The sequence below is a fragment of the Apis mellifera genome, linkage group LG15 (assembly GCF_003254395.2).
Source record: "Apis mellifera strain DH4 linkage group LG15, Amel_HAv3.1, whole genome shotgun sequence".
NCBI classification, from domain to species: domain Eukaryota; kingdom Metazoa; phylum Arthropoda; class Insecta; order Hymenoptera; family Apidae; genus Apis; species Apis mellifera.
Genome location: NC_037652.1, coordinates 4,672,054 through 4,691,778, shown reverse-complemented (window position 1 = coordinate 4,691,778; position 19,725 = coordinate 4,672,054). Strand labels below are relative to the sequence as shown.

At 37.7% G+C, this 19,725-nt stretch overlaps 2 protein-coding genes across 3 annotated transcripts; both read left to right on the top strand.

Annotated features, from left to right (window-relative positions):
* Positions 1-100: 100 nt before the first annotated feature.
* Positions 101-18,436, top strand: LOC410627 (putative aminopeptidase W07G4.4). 2 transcript variants are annotated; one of them, XM_006561008.3, is made up of 8 exons: positions 101-325; positions 2,623-2,904; positions 6,736-6,844; positions 13,390-13,537; positions 16,495-16,847; positions 17,084-17,362; positions 17,810-18,049; positions 18,129-18,436. In XM_006561008.3, exons 1-8 carry the CDS (start codon positions 309-311, stop codon positions 18,273-18,275), a joined length of 1,575 nt encoding a protein of 524 aa, XP_006561071.2. In that variant the 5' UTR covers positions 101-308; the 3' UTR covers positions 18,276-18,436. The 2 variants fall into 2 exon arrangements, with proteins under 2 accessions (XP_006561071.2, XP_026301122.1); XM_026445337.1 differs by lacking the exon at positions 101-325 and adding an exon at positions 619-635.
* Positions 18,437-18,728: 292 nt separating this feature from the next.
* Positions 18,729-19,332, top strand: LOC102656143 (keratin-associated protein 10-7-like). Its single transcript, XM_006561051.3, has one exon. The coding sequence runs from the start codon at positions 18,752-18,754 to the stop codon at positions 19,277-19,279; it is 528 nt and encodes a 175-aa protein (XP_006561114.2). The 5' UTR covers positions 18,729-18,751; the 3' UTR covers positions 19,280-19,332.
* Positions 19,333-19,725: the final 393 nt, after the last annotated feature.

Sequence of the window (19,725 nt, the reverse complement as noted above, 5' to 3'; positions counted from 1 at the left end):
AGAGAAAATGGACGCAGTCTGAACGAGAATCGATATCCAGTGTGAAGTTGGCAGCGAAGAGCGATAGTCGATCGGTCGTTGTTCTTCCTTCTTCAGTATTTCGGTCCTTTCGGTGTCTCGCGTCGTGTCGAGAGACGTCTAGGAACGTCACGATTTTTTCCACCTTCTACACGATTTTTTAATCGTGATCCACGCACAGTTTCGATCCAATCCCTTCGAGGTGATCCAGTGACCGATAGAAAAATCATTATTGACTTCGAGAAGAGGATAATTTCTAGAAAGGATACGTCGCAGCTACAGTGTACATCATGGCGGTAGAATCGAGGTAAAACGCGCGAAGCGATGAAACGATGTATTGTGTAATTGTGTATAAAGGCTCATATTTCCTTGTGGAATCGTTGACCCAACTGGCTTCGTGTAAATTCGGCGTAGCTCGGCTCATCTCGAGAAACCGCCATGTTTTAGTTTTGATTGTTGAAAAAGAACGTTGCTTTAAATTTTTTTGATATTTTTTACTGTTTGTTAAATATTTCTTGTGATATATGAAATATGAAATATTGTGATATATGAAATATGAAATCTTATGAAATATTTTTCTAAAAGAAGTTTGGATTGATTTAAATACATAAAATAATGTAAGTAAATATTCTTTTATTGTATATATTAACATTAGATTTATCAATTATAAATATGTACTTATATATCTGTATTATATATTGATTATATATTGACAAAAGTTAAAAAATTATTATGAAAATAATTGGATATATTATGAAAATATTGGATTATATATTCTCTATTTTCTATTATATTATCTATTCTGAATAAGGACTAATATTGACATGTTAATTTTGTCAAAAATACTTATGCATTTTATATAATTAAAAAAACAAAAGATCTGAAACCGGTTGACTTCGTAAACTTAATAATTCTAGTATTAAATTGAATTCTCTCATGAACACTAATAGATTCATATTATTTTACTTCTTTTGCTTTCTTTTTATTTTGCTCAAAAGTCATTGTATTGTAAATCACTCGACAATGTACTTTTATATTATAAGGATAGTAATGTAATTATTAATCATTGCCTGTTTTTGTATTTTTCTTGTTTTTTTTTCATTATTTACCAAAATATTTAGCATATATTTAGTATATTAGGTATATTTAGTATCTTACTAAATATTCTAATTTTCTATTCTAATTAATATATCTTTTTTCTGAAAAGTTTATATCCACCAAAAGTTATTCTCATATATTTCTTTATAAATGTGCACTTTTGCACATTTCAATCAATATTGCAAAATAAATACTAAGTAAATATTATGTGAAAAATAAAATAGTCATATGAATCTCAAAATAATTTTAAGTTTTGCAATAAGAAAGCAAAAATTTTCATGACATTCAGATAGCAATATTTGAAACTCAGTTCAGATCAAATATATCAATCAAATTTCTGCACATTGATGCATGATAGAATTCAAGAGGTGTGTCTGGTGATTGATAACGAAAAGAAAAGACCAAAAAATTACGAGTTGTATCGCGATTTAACACATCCATCCCCAGAGAGGCGAACTGGTTCTCGAAGTTGCGAAAAGACGCCCCTATGGCCGTGAATCCGCGAAAATAAGCCAACAGAAACTTTCTTCTTACATATAACTGCACCATGCAAGGATTCGAGTATTCCTCGGTGAAAACCTTCTCTTCGTGAAATTTCCTTCGACGGTAATACCAGTTTGAAAGCAGAGTTTCTAAACTCATTCAACTTTTCGTTAAAAAACACTCAAGGTGAGGGTGTTTAATGTTTTTGAGAAAATTGAGATTTTGTATTGGAGAAAGAAGGAAAACGATGAGAAACAAGGCAAATTTATCAGGATACGGAAAGGTTCTCAAAAGTTAGCGGAGGTTGTATGTTTCACGATAAATCACGGATTCGTGGGCGGAACCGCAGTGATTTCGAAGCCACATGAGATCTCAGAGATTCGTATCAAATTGCCTTTGGCTTTCTGGAACCCTCGTTTTTCTATCGAATTGCTGGTGCAATCATTTCGAGAGATGTTTCCTTTTTGCTATATGTAATTTATCAAAAATAACGAATAACAAAATAATTGTTTTCTTCAATGAGATATCTCTTTATTAAAATAATTAGTTTATATTAATAAAGATCCGTTAACTTTTGAATTCGTAATATTATTATAAACGACTCTCGAAACCAAGAGAATCGTGTTCCAAAAAATTGCCAAGAGAAAAATTCCAAGAGAAAAGCTACGCCATTCTTTCTCACATCCATTTCATTCGAGATTATCCAAGATCCTAGATAAATCTCTATTCTTAAATGTAATTCTCTGGATACTTGCCACCTCGGCCTCATATTACAACTAAACTGCCAGATTTTCTTAACTCCACGCCTTCTAGCTCGCCTAAATCTTCCTGATATTCCTGTCGATAATATCATCTTAATGTACAGCAACCTATATCGAAATGCTGTTGGATAATCGATTAACGATCGGATGATATCGATACGCGTCCCACAATGACTGGCGAATAATTATCAGGATGTGCTAGGACAATTAATGGCACGATTAACAAGTGATGATGATGATGATGATGATGATTTCGTTTCAGATGGATGCCATGTCAACTGAAAATCGAGCCGAACATCTGCAGCTGCGACTACGATGGCATAATCCTGGTGTCAGGATGCGCGCCGGGCTACGACGAGCCCGAGCCTTTCAAAACGGTTCTGTTCAGCGCTGCCCAGATCGATTCCGCCCTGGGCGTAATCGGTGCGGTTTTGCCCATCAATTTACCCGCGAAAAGGCTCATTTACAGTCCGACCGGCCCGCTCAACATGGATTACCACGACGTGCGGAGCTTCGCCGAGGCGGCCACTAAGGGCGTAAAGAGGTACGATTCAATTAATATTATCTCTCCCTCTCTCTTTCTCTCTCTTTCTTTCTCTTATTACATATATATACTAACTCTTAAGATTTTGAAATTATTTTTCCAATTGCAATTTAATCGTATGCTAACTTTATTATACATTAAGAATTGATGTTAACAAATATCAATTGTAATTATAATACATTTATGTTTTTAACGTAATTTTTTATTAAATTCGTGAATTTTGGAATAGATTTAGTGAATATAGTCTGCTGTATTAAATGCATTTATTTTTTTAGTCATGCAAAATGATGGATAATAGAATTGAAAAATATTTAAAAATCGTCAACAATAATTTTTTAAAATCATTATTATTGTTATTTAACTTCCAGTATGCAGGGATTATGTAAGCATAATTTCGTCGTATTTAATTTTTTTTGAAAATAAAATTAAGTAGTCGTAGAAAATAATGAGAGAGTTCGTGGTGTATATTTATCATTTATTTTCCGGGAACGTAGACAAGAGCAGGCGTATTATCTAAATCCGATCGCCGCGTAATCGTGTATTAATTGCACTGTAATAATAATTAAAGATATTAAAAATACAGGTTCATTCGATGAATTTAGTTTTGTTGAATAACAAAGATTTCGCGTTGGATAACTCTTCTCTTTAAATACTCAAATTTTCAAATGTTTTTTGTGACAAAAAAAAAGATATGATCGAGGGAAATGAAAAATTAGTCGAATCGAAACAAATCGTCGTCGTCTTCGCAAATTTTCAGATTATCAAATAATAGCTCGACGGTCCAAGTGAATTTCATCGAATAATTTCAAACTTTCAAATTTTAATTATTTCACGTTTCAAGTTTTATTCTTGTCGTTAAATCGAGAAATCGATCTAAGTCATCTCAGCGTGATAATCTCGATGATCGAAAAATATCGAATACCTTTTTTACCCTCGATATTACAATCTTTAAATAACTTCGATCCTCGGTATCAAGTTATTTCCAAGTGACTTTGATTTCCAATTTCCCGACAAATGACGATTCCAAGTGACTTTAAATCGATTTTCCCATCGATAATACAAACTTCGTTGCCCGGTTATTGCTTTTCAATTAATCGTGATTATCGATGACTCTGACGAATAATGCACGATAAATCTCGTCATCAAAGATATCTGAAAATTCTTCGATAATCGACGTGGTCTTTACCTCGTTAAATTCTCGCGTAAGTGAACGAGAGAACACGGCTCGATTCACCTCCTATCTTCCCTATTGGAAACGTTTTTTCCCTCCTCCCTCTTCGTATGATGGATGTCCTCCAAGAGGAAAGATAAATGGGTCTCTTGAATATTTATAAGAACACACACGGAAATAGGTAGACCCCTCCCTCCCTCCCCCCGAGAAATAAGGGTTGTCCGTGTGCATGATCGGCTGAATGATTCATCGGATCTATCAGTTTTTAACGGAAGGATCGACCCGTCGTCTATTTATGACAACGGCACGTTTGATTCGCGAGGTGTCTCTCGCTTAATAAATACGGAATGAAGCGAAGCTGTGAGACGAGGGTAAATATTCATGATCGAGGGCCACCGCCCAAGGTAACACCACCCCTCGATCCGCCTTTTACTGTCGCTCGCTTTTTACCGCTTTAATACCGCGGAATAAAGGTTCGACGAACCTTTTGATAGATATCTTTTGCAATGAACAACCAGCCCCCCCTCCTCCTCCTCCGACCAGAAACAATATCGTTCGTCGAATAGATATGGATGAGAAAATGGAAAATATGAAAAATTTTGAGACAAAAATTCTCTCTTCGTGAATAAGAAAACAGTATAAGTGTTCCATTTATTCCATTAATCTATTTTTATTCTTTACTCCTTCGTATTTCCTAATTTTTCCGCGACAACTTTATTAATAAACATTGGAGTGAAATGCGCTCGACGAGTAAAAGAGTAATATATATCGAACAGCCGCTATATCGATACATTATATCCCGAGGAGAGGATATATTCTCGAGAAACTCCCGAGAGTTTCAAATTGCAATATTCGCGCGTCAAAGCGAAATGCAATAGAAGAATCGTAGCCTGCGCAAAGAGACCAAAGTAATCAAGCGTCTCTCTCTCTTCCAGAGAGGAAGAGAGAGAGAGAGAGAGAGAGAGAGAGAGAGAGACTCGAAAAGAGACTCCAAGACGTCTAATTCTATCCATTATCCGCTCCCGTGCTTCCTTCTACAACTTCTCCATCCGATTCGAGGCGATTAATCAACCAACCCCCACCCCCCTCCGCGGCGAAGAATCCTCAGTTTCTCACGAATCGTCCCTCCAAACGCGAATCGTCGTCGGTTTTCCGGTGCACGCGCGGAATAAAGCGAGATTCCTCGCGATCCGCACGGCCCCGCTGTCTCGAATTTCGCTTGAAAAATGAAATTCCGCGGCCCCGGGATCGTCGCCAGGGGGATTCCCCGCATACGTGGCGCGGTGACAGCCGAAATGCCGCGACGGGAACGGGGGGAGAGGGAGGGAGAGACAGGAGGAGCGACTTTCTTACTTTTCTTACTACCGCGATATTAGTCCGCGCGATTCCTTGATTTCGGTGCGGCGCAAAAGCTTTAAAGCCGCGCGACGTGAGGATTTTTGGGGAAAAGGGAATTGCGTTCGAGGTGACGCTCGCGGGGAGATGAGATATTGGTTACGTTGCGCGTCTTAAAGGGGAGGGAAGGGAGCGTTTGATCTTCTCATCTCGCGCTTTTTGAACGAATTGAAAGCGGGATGATAAATCTTTTTCGATGATTGCGAGAAATTGGACTGAAGAATCGTGATCTCTGGATTATAATTTTTAAAAATTCGATGAGTTTATGATGAGAAGTGGACTTATTATTCCATAGATGTTGCTCAATTTTGATGGGATGTTTCTCTTCTCAGTCCTTTAATGAGAATAAAAGTCGAATTGATTTTTTGGATTTCAAGATCATTTTTGCTTGGCGAATTCTTTCTTGGCGAAAATTATAATTGATTGATTTTTATTCGGATAGAAAGATTATTTGTATAATACTTTAACTTTGATCTATAGATTAGTTCGATTTATTTTTAATTGGATAATAAATATTAGGTTATTCTTAATAATTATATATTGTTATTGATATTAATTATCAATATCGTGTTTAATTGAACGTATTAAGTACATTTTATTTATTGAAAAGTATAATTGAATTTATTGCGATTAAAATCTTTGATTGATTATTATTTCGTTGGTTTAATTGTACTTATATTTTTACTTAAATTTTTATTTAAATTTTATGGCAACGGTAGATGTAACTTTTTCGATTCGTTCTACTAATATTGCCAATAATGTTTTTACGTTGAATTTTAAATATATATATAAAGCGCATTTTATTATGAATTTTTATAATGAAACAATGAATAAAATTTTATTGAAATTCTACCCTCGGTTACCTTTAAATGAACGTACAACGATTATTATTTAACGCTTAGTCGCTAAATTTTAAACGGTTTTACACGTTTGTCAAATAAACTGGCTTCTTTTTTCTTTTCTTTTTTTTCTTTTTTTTATTATGCTTTGTGAAACCTGAAAAAAAATTCGAAAAAAGTTAATTCGAAAACGTTCGTTTTATTATTCCCATTTCAGAAGAACATTGATCTCGACAATGGTACAATTCGACTCTAATTTTCTCATTTCGCGGCCAAAATTGACATCGATGTATTATTTCCCTTTTTCGTTTTCCGGGGATGATAGAATTAATTTTACCTACGTTTGATCACCCTTTCGGCTTCCTCTCTCTCTTTCTCTCTCCACACAAATCGAATCTATTAAACCGAAAATTCTTGTTTGAACAGAGCGTTGAAAGCTGGTGTCAGGTGTCCACTGTTCGCACTCCTGCCGGATATCCGCTTCGAGAACGTCGAACTGGTCACTCTTCTTGGAGCCCTCGAAGGTTTCTACGTGGTGAGTGATTCACTTACGTTAATCCACTTGAAACGTTAACACTCGAAAAGTCAAAGATCACCGTTTCACAATTTTCTTCTATCTTTATCGAAACTCGAACCATTTGCAATTTCAAGACAAATCAAAAAATACATCTGTACACTGAATTTACGTATATTTTACTAAAAATTTCTATTTGTCATTTTCTTCCTTTATCGAAATCATTTGCAATTTCAAGACAAATCAAAAAATACATCTGTACATCATAGAAATGTAATATTTTATTTTTTTTTCGAGATTATTCAAAATAGATGAAAGAATTTACGTATATTTTACTAAAAGTAGTAAATTTCTATCTAACATTTCCTTCCTTTATCGAAATCATTTGCAATTTCAAGACAAATCAAAAAATACATCTGTACATCATAGAAATGTAATATTTTACTTTTTTTTCGAGATTATTCAAAATAGATGAAAGAATTTACGTATATTTTACTAAAAGTAGTAAATTTCTATCTAACATTTCCTTCCTTTATCGAAATCATTTGCAATTTCAAGACAAATCAAAAAATACATCTGTACATCATAGAAATGTAATATTTTACTTTTTTTTCGAGATTATTCAAAATAGATGAAAGAATTATATTTTACTAAAAATAGTAAATTTCTATCTGTCACTTTCTTCTTTGCAATTTCAAGACAAATCAAAAAATACATCTGTACACCATAGAAATGTAATATTTTACTTTTTTTTCGAGATTATTCAAAATAGATGAAAGAATTTACGTATAGTAAATTTCTATCTAACATTTCCTTCCTTTATCGAAATCATTTGCAATTTCAAGACAAATCAAAAAATACATCTGTACACCATAGAAATAATATTTTATTGATTTCGAGATTATCAAAATAGATGAAAGAATTTACTAAAAGTAGTAAATTTTTATTTACCATTTTCTTCCTTTTTTCAAGATATGTACGTTTATACAACATATTATAAAACAAAACAAATAACAAAATTTCTTTTCTGGGTATCCAAAAAATACTAGATAGGATATTTTAACGAATCTTCTCAAATAGGAGAGTCTCGTAAATGGTATTCGATTCGAAATATCGTAATTGCTGAAGAACTATCGACACACATCCCCCAATCCGCTGAACCCAACAGTTGGCGCAAGGATGACGACGTTCGAAACTAAAGCAGATCGAGTCAAAGGGGAGGGAGGGAGGAGGGTGGAGTAAAAAGGAAACGGCGGAAACTGACTGGGGACACGACAGATCGAACAGTCGGCCGGAAGAAAGTGGAGCAGCCGAAGATTAGTAACGTCAACGTCGCTGATAAACGCGCGCCGCTCAATTGTAGGCAACACGGCTGGTTAAAGCGTTTCCCAGATAGTCGGTCGAATTGTGGTCGCTGCCGCGCCATTTAAACCAATCAAACAGAGACAACGGAGCGCTGGGCCGGCGTGGTGACTACGTTCGGAGAATAGAGGAAGCCCGTGGCCTGTGTTTGAAAGGAATTCAGACCTCGTGTCCCCGTGTGTTTCGGCAAACTCTGATTGGCTTGCTCGCCAAACCGACCTAAATCCACTCATCGGCCAAAATGATCGAATGAATTTCGGCCCGAAATCCTCCTCGTCGTCGTCCTCGTCTTAATCCATAACCAACGACGTCGTTTCGAGCGTTATTGTATATAGAGATCGACGATCGACGAGACAGACAGAATTTTTTTTTCGGCGAAGTCGTCTTGGCTTGATTCGTTAGATAAACGATGAATCCGGCCAAGTGAACGTTCTAGATTACCTCGTTATCCCCTCGATGGCCCACGTTAATTACTACTCGCTCGAAAGCAATCTTCACTGAAAAGTTTCGTCTCTGATTTATTTACGACCACCTTCGAGCCTTCGTGGAAAATCAATTGGCCGGTCAAGGTCAGGCCTTTCCTCCACCCCTTTCGGCACTCCTTGACGCGCGATATTCTGATATCAACTATCGATGATTTTTTTTTTTTCTTATTATCCACGTATGTAATAAAAATAAGTGTAAGTCGAAGGATTTTATTATTCCACTTTTTCGAAGAATTTATTGAAAAAAAGAAACTGAGTAAAGAAATTACACAGTATTGGATAATGTATTTTTGAATTTGAAATGTATGATCCGATTTTAGCAATTACAAGTGATAAAGTATCTTCGATAGGAGTGCACGAGTGATGATAAGACAGGTAGATAAGACGGGTTGATAAGACAGGTCGTTGCCCTGTCTAATCTTTATCACGGATAATAATCGGTGGAAATTCGGTTACTGGAGCGTATAAAATCGTATATATATAGTTCCGGTTCGTCGACATTTCGAGTAAACAGCGGCGCGTGACAGGTATCAGATGCGAAACGGGCGGTCAACAGAGCTATTAAACAACATTTGTCACGCGCAGTAGCAACATTATGCTGCGGATGATGGATAAGTATATCTTACGAGTCCTCCATTGTTCATCGATATCTTGCCGAAATCGAGATCGATTCCGGCTTCGTTCCTACGTCCAACTGATATGATATACCTGACAATCGGAATTACGATCGGAAACGAGGCATGTTGTGCCGTAGGATTGCCTGTTTGACATTGGTCAATCGTATCTGCATGGTATCTTGCCTGCGAAATTATCGATAACGCCACACAGGAGACAAGATTAATTAGCACGAAAGGCTGATAGTGGTGACATTTAGGTTAACGTTGTTCCCGCTTTGTTCTTGTCATCTGGAAATTTACGTATTACGCATTTTATTCCTTTCGTGCGTGAATATTACGTAGTGCGTTATTAAAAATTGGAACAAATTTGAATCGATATAGAGAATAACCTTCGAAAAATTAGTGAACATCAGAAGTGCAGAATCTTGTGCTTTCAAACACTTTTTCGTTCATCTTGATAATACTTTCTGTTCTTGAGATATCATCGTGTAAAGGAAAGGGTTAATTTTTAGTCTTATATTCTCACATAGATCTCTCAAACTTTAAACGCGATTCCTGGAAGAATGTATACATTTCCAAAAAATCTCGAATTCACTTATAACTGAAAACTTCAAGGATAAAAAATTGAAATCCCTTCATCGATTTATCTGAAATTATATAAATTATTTTTATTATTATTCTTATTAAAATTACTTGCAAATTCCAACGTAACAAATTGAAACTAATTCTGATCCATGAGAAGATCAATCTTCCTCATCGATGATCCACTCCAAGTTCGTTCTCCGCCCATCTTCAAAATCTTCATCCCTTCAACGCGTATCCGCCTCGTGCTTTAAACCGCGAATACGCGAGAGGGAAGGAAGGGGGGAGATCTTCTTCGCTCGCGATGGTGAACAGTATAAGACGGGGGATGAAGAGGAGTGGTGTTGCCAAGAATAGTGGATGCCTCGCGTTCCTAAATCCAGGCGGCCGGCTGGCCGACCTAATTAGCGAAATACTCGAGGCCCAGGAAGGATCTCTTCGTGTGTCTGGATCCATCGACGCGCTTCTTTGCGCCCTCGCTTCCTCCGCGTCGTTTAGCCAACTCCTTCCCCCGGAGGACCTCGCGAATACGGGGCATCATTTTCCAAATACCTAAAGACGCCCTAGGAATTCCAAAGCAGCTTCTTGTACGTCGTCCTCCTCCTCCGTGCCCTAACATGCTTCCCCCCTATCTTCATAGTTTCGTCGAGGAAACGATTAATAATCCTTTTTTTTTTTTTTTGAGGTGAAAGTTTTGTTTTTGGGGTGTCTCTTCTAGAGAATCTCTTCTCCATCTTGAATATTTTGTTTGTAACTTTGTTTAGAGCAAGCATTTGTTTCGGTTACATTAGCGGCGAGTCTTTTTATTTTCTTCTTCTTTATTTTCTTTCCCGAAAAAAGAGAGTTTTTCTTGATACACCGATGTTTGTTGAAATTATTTTTCTCCCTTTTTTGATTTTTGAGGGGAAATGAAGCTTTCGTTTCCTCTTTTCGATTTGATTTTGTGAAAATATGAAAGTTTGTTTGGGAGTAAATTTTTTCTTATTTTGTTTAAAAATGGAGTTTTTCTTTTCTTTTCTTTTTTTCTATTTCTTCTTTGACTTGAGTATTGTGGAATAATATAATGGTTTTTTTTCTAGTTATGATTATTTTCTTCTTCTCTGACATGTTTCTAATTTTTTGTTTCTTTAAGAAAAGATACTTCTTTTCGTTTCTTTTTTTTTTCTCAATTTTATTTCCTCTTTTCTTCATTTTCGGAAAAAGGAAGTTTTTTTTCTTTTACTTTCTTTTTGTTCGATGTTTTATCAATGTTCCCAAGAATTTTCAAAGTTTTTTCGCCGAGAAAGAAGAAAGTAGTCAACGACGAGATTGAAATAGCTCGAGGTATTTTAACCCCGCTTCGAATATTACTCGACTTTCGGTGCTCCAGGAATTTCAGTTGCTTCGATTGAAATTATCGGGCTCTTTTAAACATTCGGAATTTCACCCGTTATTACGCCGATATCGTTTCGAGCAACTACGAAGAAAGTTCCGATCCGGGGTATATTCCCAAACTTTCCCCTCCCCCACGCTGCGAAATTTGCATCCCTGAGAATGATGGAATCTAGCCGATCGCAAGATTCGATTATGAGATTATCTTGGTGTCATACCAGACGAATATTAAATAACCCGTGAGGGGTTAAAAGTTTCGAAATTGATTTTAAATTAACTTCCCTATCTAACGATAACATTTTCTTAAAAATTTAATCGAAAACAATATAACAATTTTTAATTTTACGCAAAATAATTTCTCATTCTTCCAGAATATCTAATTCGTTTCGATGAAACAATATTAAAAAGCATCACAAAATCTGTTAATCAATAATTTCTCCGATCAATATTTTTCGAAATGCAAAAGAGAATCATCTTCGACGAAGAAATGAACGCAAGATGAAACGTTAACAAACAAATCTGTCTCTCACCCTTCACAGAAAACGTCAACGAAACGTATTACGTCGATGTGTTACGGAGAGGGGGAGGAGGGATGTATTAGCGGACTAATCTGTTACATAACGTTGCCCTCGCAGTATATCGTACAGCCACGTACATACTCGTAAACTATTCACCTACTTGGAAATAATAGGTATCGGATAGACAGACACGCGGCTCCGATACGAGCAGCGAATACATTAACTATGCCGGGCGTTCGGATAACGAAGATGAGAGAAGCCTATCTTGCCTGAATCTGAAACTTCTTCTGAAGAAGAAAAAGAAGAGAAGGGAAGATAAGCAGCAGGGGAGGAGGATTAGGGGTAATTTCGCGATTTTTTAAAGAGGAGAGAATAGGAGTGATTAGGGAATGGAAAAAAGGGACGAATGAAACGTTCGTTTTCCGAAATTATGAAACGATCCGCTAAGAGGATTATCTGCTTTGATATTTTTTTGGAACAAAGATTGGAAAAGAGGAGGGAGTTGCGTTAGAATTCGACGTGTCTATGGCGTGAGAGAACTCGCCTCTTGAAATATTCCGTATAAGTTTCCGCCGGAAACTGGAGTCCTCGCTCCGTGAATTTCTTCTCCTTACTTTCTTCTCTCTATCCCCTTCTCACGTTTCTTTAACGCGATCGTTGACCTTTGATCCGTATCACGTGACTCGCAGGATCAATTTTCTTTCTTTCTTTATCTTTCGTTTCATTCGAAAGAAAGAATTTGTGCGTTGATTGTTGGAAGATCGAGGGATTAAGGTGGTGATTTTTTTCTTTCTCTCTTTCTTTCGTTTCTTATTAATGGTTTATGATGAGTATCTTTTGAGGAAACCGTGTTTCAGTCACGTCAGGAGAACGTTACAACCTTTGGACATTGGTCTCTCCAGGGGTTAATTCTTTATTATCGATTTTTCTTCACGGGCTTCCTTTGGAGACCTCTGCCTGGTTTCTTTTTATTGGTATAGCACGATGAAATAGTTTCTGTGTGTGTGCGTGTTATAATTAAAGATGAGATTTGTATAGAAATTTTCCATAAAAATAATTCCGGCAAATCTCTCGATAATTAAGATTTTACCAAGTTATTGTCTTACAAGGTAATTATTGGTCAATTAAATATGTCCACGACCTCATTTTTTCACCTCATTCCACTCTACAGTCACTGTAAAATTATAACATGGAACAGTGACTGACGTAAGTTCCAGATTGACCATCGATCCGTTCGAGTCCCTGACCTTTCCAACAAACCTGCCAATAATTCAATCAACCCTCCCCCTTTCCATTCACCACCGACATGAATTATTAATTTTAGCAAAAAAAAATTGGAGTTTTCGTAATAAAAACAATCCTCGTCCAATTCTCAACAATTTCACAATTTAATTGCATATACTTTTTCCACGATATAATTAAACACAATATTTACGACGTATTCCATTTTTTTTCTTTTTTAATTTATATCTTCTTTCTGTTCTTTCTATCTAAATAGTTATCGTACGAATCGTTTCTGTCATTCAATAGACAATTTCACTCTTCTATTAGCCATTAAAACAAAATGTTAAATTGTTGTTCCCATCGAAAATTGTTCAACCACGAATCCTCTCCACTGTTTCCCGTTACAGCCGCTAGAGGTGCGAGAGACGTGCCCGGATCGTTGCTACAAGGCGTGTCAACTGGGCGTCTGGAGTCCGATTTGTAGCAAGAAGCTTCAGGGTATCGTGAAGCTGGCCTCGGCGCTCGAGAGTGGAAGATACGTCGCGAGAGACATCGGTAAGTCGTTGTCCCTCCAACCAAAATCTTTGTTAAAAAATGGCCCGACATCCCTTCGTTTCATCTCGAATCCGATTGGCCGTAAATCCTCGTGTAAATCCTCCTCTGTCTTTCAGAAATCTTTGCTAGAGACTATCTTTTTATAGAAACGCGATACTAGCGCCATGCGACAATTACTAATATTACACTTACTTTATTTTATTCAATTTTTCTTTCGAATTCTAAAATCCAACAAGATGTTCCAAATTGATTGTTATGAAATTCTAGTATATTTTAGTTGATAAAATTTTCTTTCTTGTGGATTCGAATGAATATTCGTTAGAATTTTTGCATTTACCGTGGACAATGTTGAAATGTCTCGCGAATATTGCAGGAATATTATATAAGAAAGTATTTTGCAAGGGTCCATCAACCCCGATATCTTCTCTAGGCGGAGAACGCGCGACGATTTAACCGTCCTGTTCGCGTTCCTCGCGGTCGAGAGAATGTAAATTTCAGGCCGTTCCACTTGCACGTACCCTTGCAAGAATCTCGGGCGTTTAATTAAGCGGGAAAAAGTCGCGTATATATACGTCTCCGCGCGACATTACGTCGGGACACGTCGTCGTCCATGCATTTTCTCGACGAATGTTTAAAAAATTCCGAGCCTCCCTCGTGCACGATTAAAAAATTATTGTGTTTAATATTTCAGTCTGGTTTATATTTTTTGGACGATTTTCAAAGGAGAAAAAAAAGAAGAAGAAAAAGAAAAAGAATCGGCGAGCGTAAATTAAAAATTTGCTTTACACTTGAAGGCAATTTCATAATTTGCCACTTAAAAGTTACACCCTAGCCGTATTACCGGCTAAATTTTGTATTATCCAATTATGTCCTAATTTAGAAAGTGTAGAAATTTCACAAGTTTCTTCCTCAACTTTGTATTTATGCAACTCTTTTCGTAAAGAAACTTCTTATTTAAGAAGTTTTAAAAGCTAAGTCAAATTGACTAGACTTCAGATTCTTTGTCTTTGCAATTATTAAAAATGTGCAAGCAAGTTTTTTTAAGACGAAGTTTAATATTCATTCTCGTTCGAATAGAAAGATAATCGTGCATATTGAATTATTTTCGCAACAATAACTTCAACTTTGGTGTAAATCGTGATATTATAATTAGAAGAGAAATTTATAAATTTGATAAATTTGATAACTTTTTGAGAAATAATTATCAGACAAAAGTCCGATACACGGCATTTTTTTTTAATTTTTGTCGATTTATCGATATTTATTAATCGGTAGGGTCATTCCATTTTTTCTTTTTTAACTTCCTCCATGATAGATAGTTGGTTGAAATTTTTATCCGTCGTATTTTGAACTCGTTTCAAAAGATACGTGCATCGTATTAATTTCTCCGTTGGAAAAAACGATGGGAACCGATGGAAGAAACGTGTCGCGTGAAAATTTTATACGAAAACTCCCGGAAATCTTCCATTCACGTATCTCTCGTGCCTCTCTGTCACGTAAAATAATATTACAGATGATAAAAAAAAGACGCTGATCCTTTTGGCTGAAATAATATACGCTCGAAAATATATTCGAGGAAAGGATCGTTCAAAAAGAAATAAAAAAAAAATAAAGTAATATCTTCCGATCTTTCTTTAACGACTGAATTATACCTGTAAAATTAAGGTTAATTTTTCCCGCGAAACGTTAATTCTTTTTTTCGTGCATTAAAATATAGCAAGAAGAACGAGAAGTATTCCATTTATGCATGCCATAGATTTGAATTTAAACCGAAATTTTGTGCCTCGTTAAACTCTATTTAACCATGTCGTTTTATCATTTTTCTTATACCCCCACTGATTCTCTCGCCATAATATTATGCATACAGTTTAATTTCTATAAAGTTGGATATACACACCTTATGTACAAAACTTATGAACCAATGACAATTGATTTCGTTCGTATTCAACTCGCTATTTAACTTCGTCAAAATTATATTTCACCGAAAAAAAGGGAACAAAGATTAAAAACGATGGTACGTTTATTCGTGTCATTAGAAGAAAATTAAAAATAGCGTAGAAGTAATGTAGTAGTTTTTTTGCATTTCTACCTCCACATATTGTGTACCCAATCTCTGTTTTGCCCTACTCTAACCCTTTTTCCATGAAAATCCTGCCGGTACAAGCTCGCTTTGAGAGATGCACAAAAATGGGGAACCGACATAAATCTCGGCAAGGTTGAGAGACAATTTAACTGTGCACTCGGTGGAGTGGCAAGAACTCATATCCTGCGTTGCTCACCCGTAAGAACGGTGGATGTCCACACACGTAAGAACAAGCGAGCCGATGTCGCATTTTCTGGCGTGTCGTTAACTCTATTGCTACCGCACCTGTGTTGCAACCTGCAATTCACGCTCATTATATATAAATTCCATAAGGATCCGCGGTTAAGAAATCCAGAACAATTCTGCAAATTATCTCCATCGCCATAATTCCTCCCCTTCGATCTTTCCCCGTTAAGTCAACACCGAATTCCCGTGGCAACAATAATTCGCTCACAAGTGTTGGAAACCATCTACTTCTCGTCTCGTGCAAAATCATAGTTAACCTAAATTATTGGAGGAACGATTAATTCGTGCGAGATAACAATACAGAAATAATACGAACGTTTATTAAACGTCGGAGAATTGGAAAATTTTAAACGCACGACGATAATGCAAGATGGCATTGTCAATGGTAATAATAGGAATATTAACATTTATCAGGTAATAAATGGTAATAAACAGGTAATAAACAAATTTTTCCCCGTCACGGAAAATAATAATGGAAAAAAGTGGTTGAATACGAATTTAGCCACGCAATTCCGTTGTATCTTCCTCGCTTATAAAATCCACACCGTCCCGAATTACCCCCGATAATACCCCTTTCACCCCGGCGAAATCTCGTTCCCTACGCTAATTTCACGTGATTTCCCCGCAGGCGGCGCAGATCCCGAAAGAATGGCGCCACCAAGGGTCGAGGAGTATCTGGCGGAGCTGTTCTGCGGCTCGAACGTGACTATGCAAGTGGTGTCCGACCAGGAGACCCTCCTCCAGGAGTACCCGCTGTTCGCTTGCGTGAACCGTGCCGCGTCTATGATCCCCCGCCACGCTGGCAGGATTATTTTCCTCACCTACGAGCCGCCCAATCCCGCCTGCATACTTGAAACGGTGATGTTCGTGGGCAAGGGTGTTACCTACGACACGGGGGGCGCGGATATCAAGAGCAAGGGCAACATGTTCGGGATGTCGAGGGATAAATGCGGGGCGGCTGCCTGCGCTGGATTCATGCAGGTCCCTTTCTTTAATTGTTACATCAACAACGTTGGAAAATTGAACTTTCCATTCAATCATCTCTCGTTCATTAACTTGATTAATATAATTGAATAGAAAAAATACGAGATAGATATATTTTTCTCCGAGTTGATGGATCAGAATATTTCTTTCTAAATGATATTCGGATTTTTGTTTAAAGATGAAGAGAATTATGTAATTTTATATTGTATTCTCTTCATTTTGGGTTCACATAGGTGGTGAATTTACTGCAACCGCCGACTGTGAAGGCGGTGGCTGCTCTCTGCGTGGTGAGGAATAGCGTGGGTGAAAATTCGTACGTCTCGGATGAAGTGATCACCGCGAAATCCGGCACGAGGGTACGTATTGGGAATACGGATGCGGAGGGCCGTTTGGTCATGGCCGATGCCCTGTGCCATATCAAAGAAATGGCGCTGTGCTCGGTCAATCCGCACATTTTCACGGTGGCAACGTTGACCTATCATGCGATACTAACTGCCGGCCGAGGATACTCGGTAAGTGGAAGACTCCGTTCTTTTGTCATTGGGATCGAATCTTTCGTTTCGAGAGAACAAATTTTTGTACAGTTTCTCGGTTAGCTTTGGCCGAGCTTTCTTTTATTTAGCCGGCTAGAAACGAATAATTGTATACAAATAATTGTCTAATTCGCATAGATCGAAGTTTCATTTCATCCGAATGAAATTTTAGTTAGAATCCGATTAAATCTACTTATCCGAACTTGTATTATTCGAACGAGGAGTCATAGCCTGGACGAGGGGAATTAGCGGAATCCTATTACATGAGTTCTAGTTATATTGTTTATTCTCCAATCGGATCGGATCCGGATTCACTAACCGCCGCGATAAATATTCCTAATCGCGAAACATCATCGATCCGAAATTTATCGAATCCCGTTCGTGGCAATCGTTCGTTTCGTTTATTAAACGAAATAATCACTCAAGATCGCCATGGACAACGCGGTGGCGCGTTTGGTGAGCAACGCGGAGAAGCTTCAAGCTTCGGGTGAGACGATGGGCGACCCATTCGAGATATCGAGGATACGAAGGGAGGATTTCAGTTTCCACGAGGGGCGAACGGAAGGGGACGATGTCCTGAATTCGGATAAGGACAGTTCAGGTGTGACGAACAGGGGCCATCAAGGACCGTCCGCCTTCCTGATCATGGCCTCCGGCCTGGACAAGGTACGGTGACAAGGTTTCGAAATTAAGTGTTAAGTAGATGATTTGCCTCTGGTATGAAGGAGCTGGTGGTAAATTTTAGCACGGCACACGATCGGGGACACCTCTGAAATATTCTCACTTGGATATCGCCGGGAGCGCTGGCGATATTCCCGATCCTCCAACAGGTGCTCCAATTCTGGCGTTGGCCAAACAGTTTCTCGTTCGCGACTGCGAGGAGGCCAGCTAGGCGGGCCAGCCGGTCGAAATTTTATTACTTGACATTACGTTTTCAGGTTTCCTGAGTCGGGATTCATCAGTCAATCATGTTTTTTAATTTTGTATTTCGTGTATACGCAGAGAGAAGCAGATCTTCAATCAAGAGAATAAACGATCGATGTATCTAATCAATCATTCTTCTTCCCCAGATTTTACCAATCTTATCCCGATCCCACGCTATGGACGATCAAATCTAAATCTAAAATCTAAATATCAATTTCGTTTGTTTCTTGGCTATCTATTTGTATGTTTGGCTATCCGGTTAAAAGACTTATCGCTGCAATCGTACGTTTTTAAACCCCGACGTCCGTCAGCGAATCAATTTTATACGCAGAGCACTCTTCTTCCTTTATTGGAAACGGCAAGATGAATTTTTTATGGGCGATCAGTTTAGCATAAGTATCGCGAGAAGGCATTAATGGGAGATTAAAAGGCTTTTCCATTACAATGACGTTTAAAAACTCATTTACCCCGGGTCTACACACCCCTCCGCCCGCCCTTGGTTCGACCACCTTCCTCATCCCTCCTTCGTATCGATTGCAGCACGGTGCCTGTAGCTGCTCTCCTTTAAAATACACCAACATCGACATGGCCCCGCATCTGAGCCTACCCCACGAGCTACCCTACAGCGGCAATCCGGTTCTTGCATTGGCCTATTGCTACCTGATCCAAGGCAAATGTCTCACCGTCCGAAACGATCTGCCGTTCGAGATGCAGTACGTTTGCGAAGTGGACTGCAAGCCTGTATGCCTTCAACCGTGCCAACCCTGTCCACCCTGTACTCCGTGCGACGTGAAGATATGCGCACCTCCTAATTGTTCCTGTTGTCCCCCGTGTACTCAACCTTGTGACCCGTGTTGCCCTCCTGTTTGCCCACCTGCCTCCTGTGCTCCTTGCCCACCGTGTGGGGGGGAAACCGTGACCCTTGTCCAACCGGTGTGCAGACCGAACGTACCGAAAGGGGTGTGTAATTAAAGATGATATTTCGTTCGTAAGGATGTTTTGTAATAAAGTGTTTTCAAAATTTATGTATGGGGTTTCTTTTATTCTTGGTTTAATTGTTCTTTTATCGATGTTTTTTTTTTTTTAGTATTTCGTATTTAAAGGAAAAGTGTGATGTGTTTTATCGGTGATTGGTATGGAAGAGATTCGGAAATATTTATTGATTGTTGATAATTTTTTCTGTTAATCGTTTTTCTTTTCAATCGATAATATCCATATTCTAAGTTACCTGCAGTAGATGAACGTTTTCTATAATATCAACCTCGGAAAAGAACGCTCTCTGAAATTTGTTTTTATATGTCGTGTTATTTATAACATTTTTTTTAAAAAGTTTAAAAGAGGATGATAAGTATCGATTCTTTTTTTTTTCGTTTCTTTTTTTGAATAGTTTTCTAGTTCTCAAGAGATGGCACTGTTGA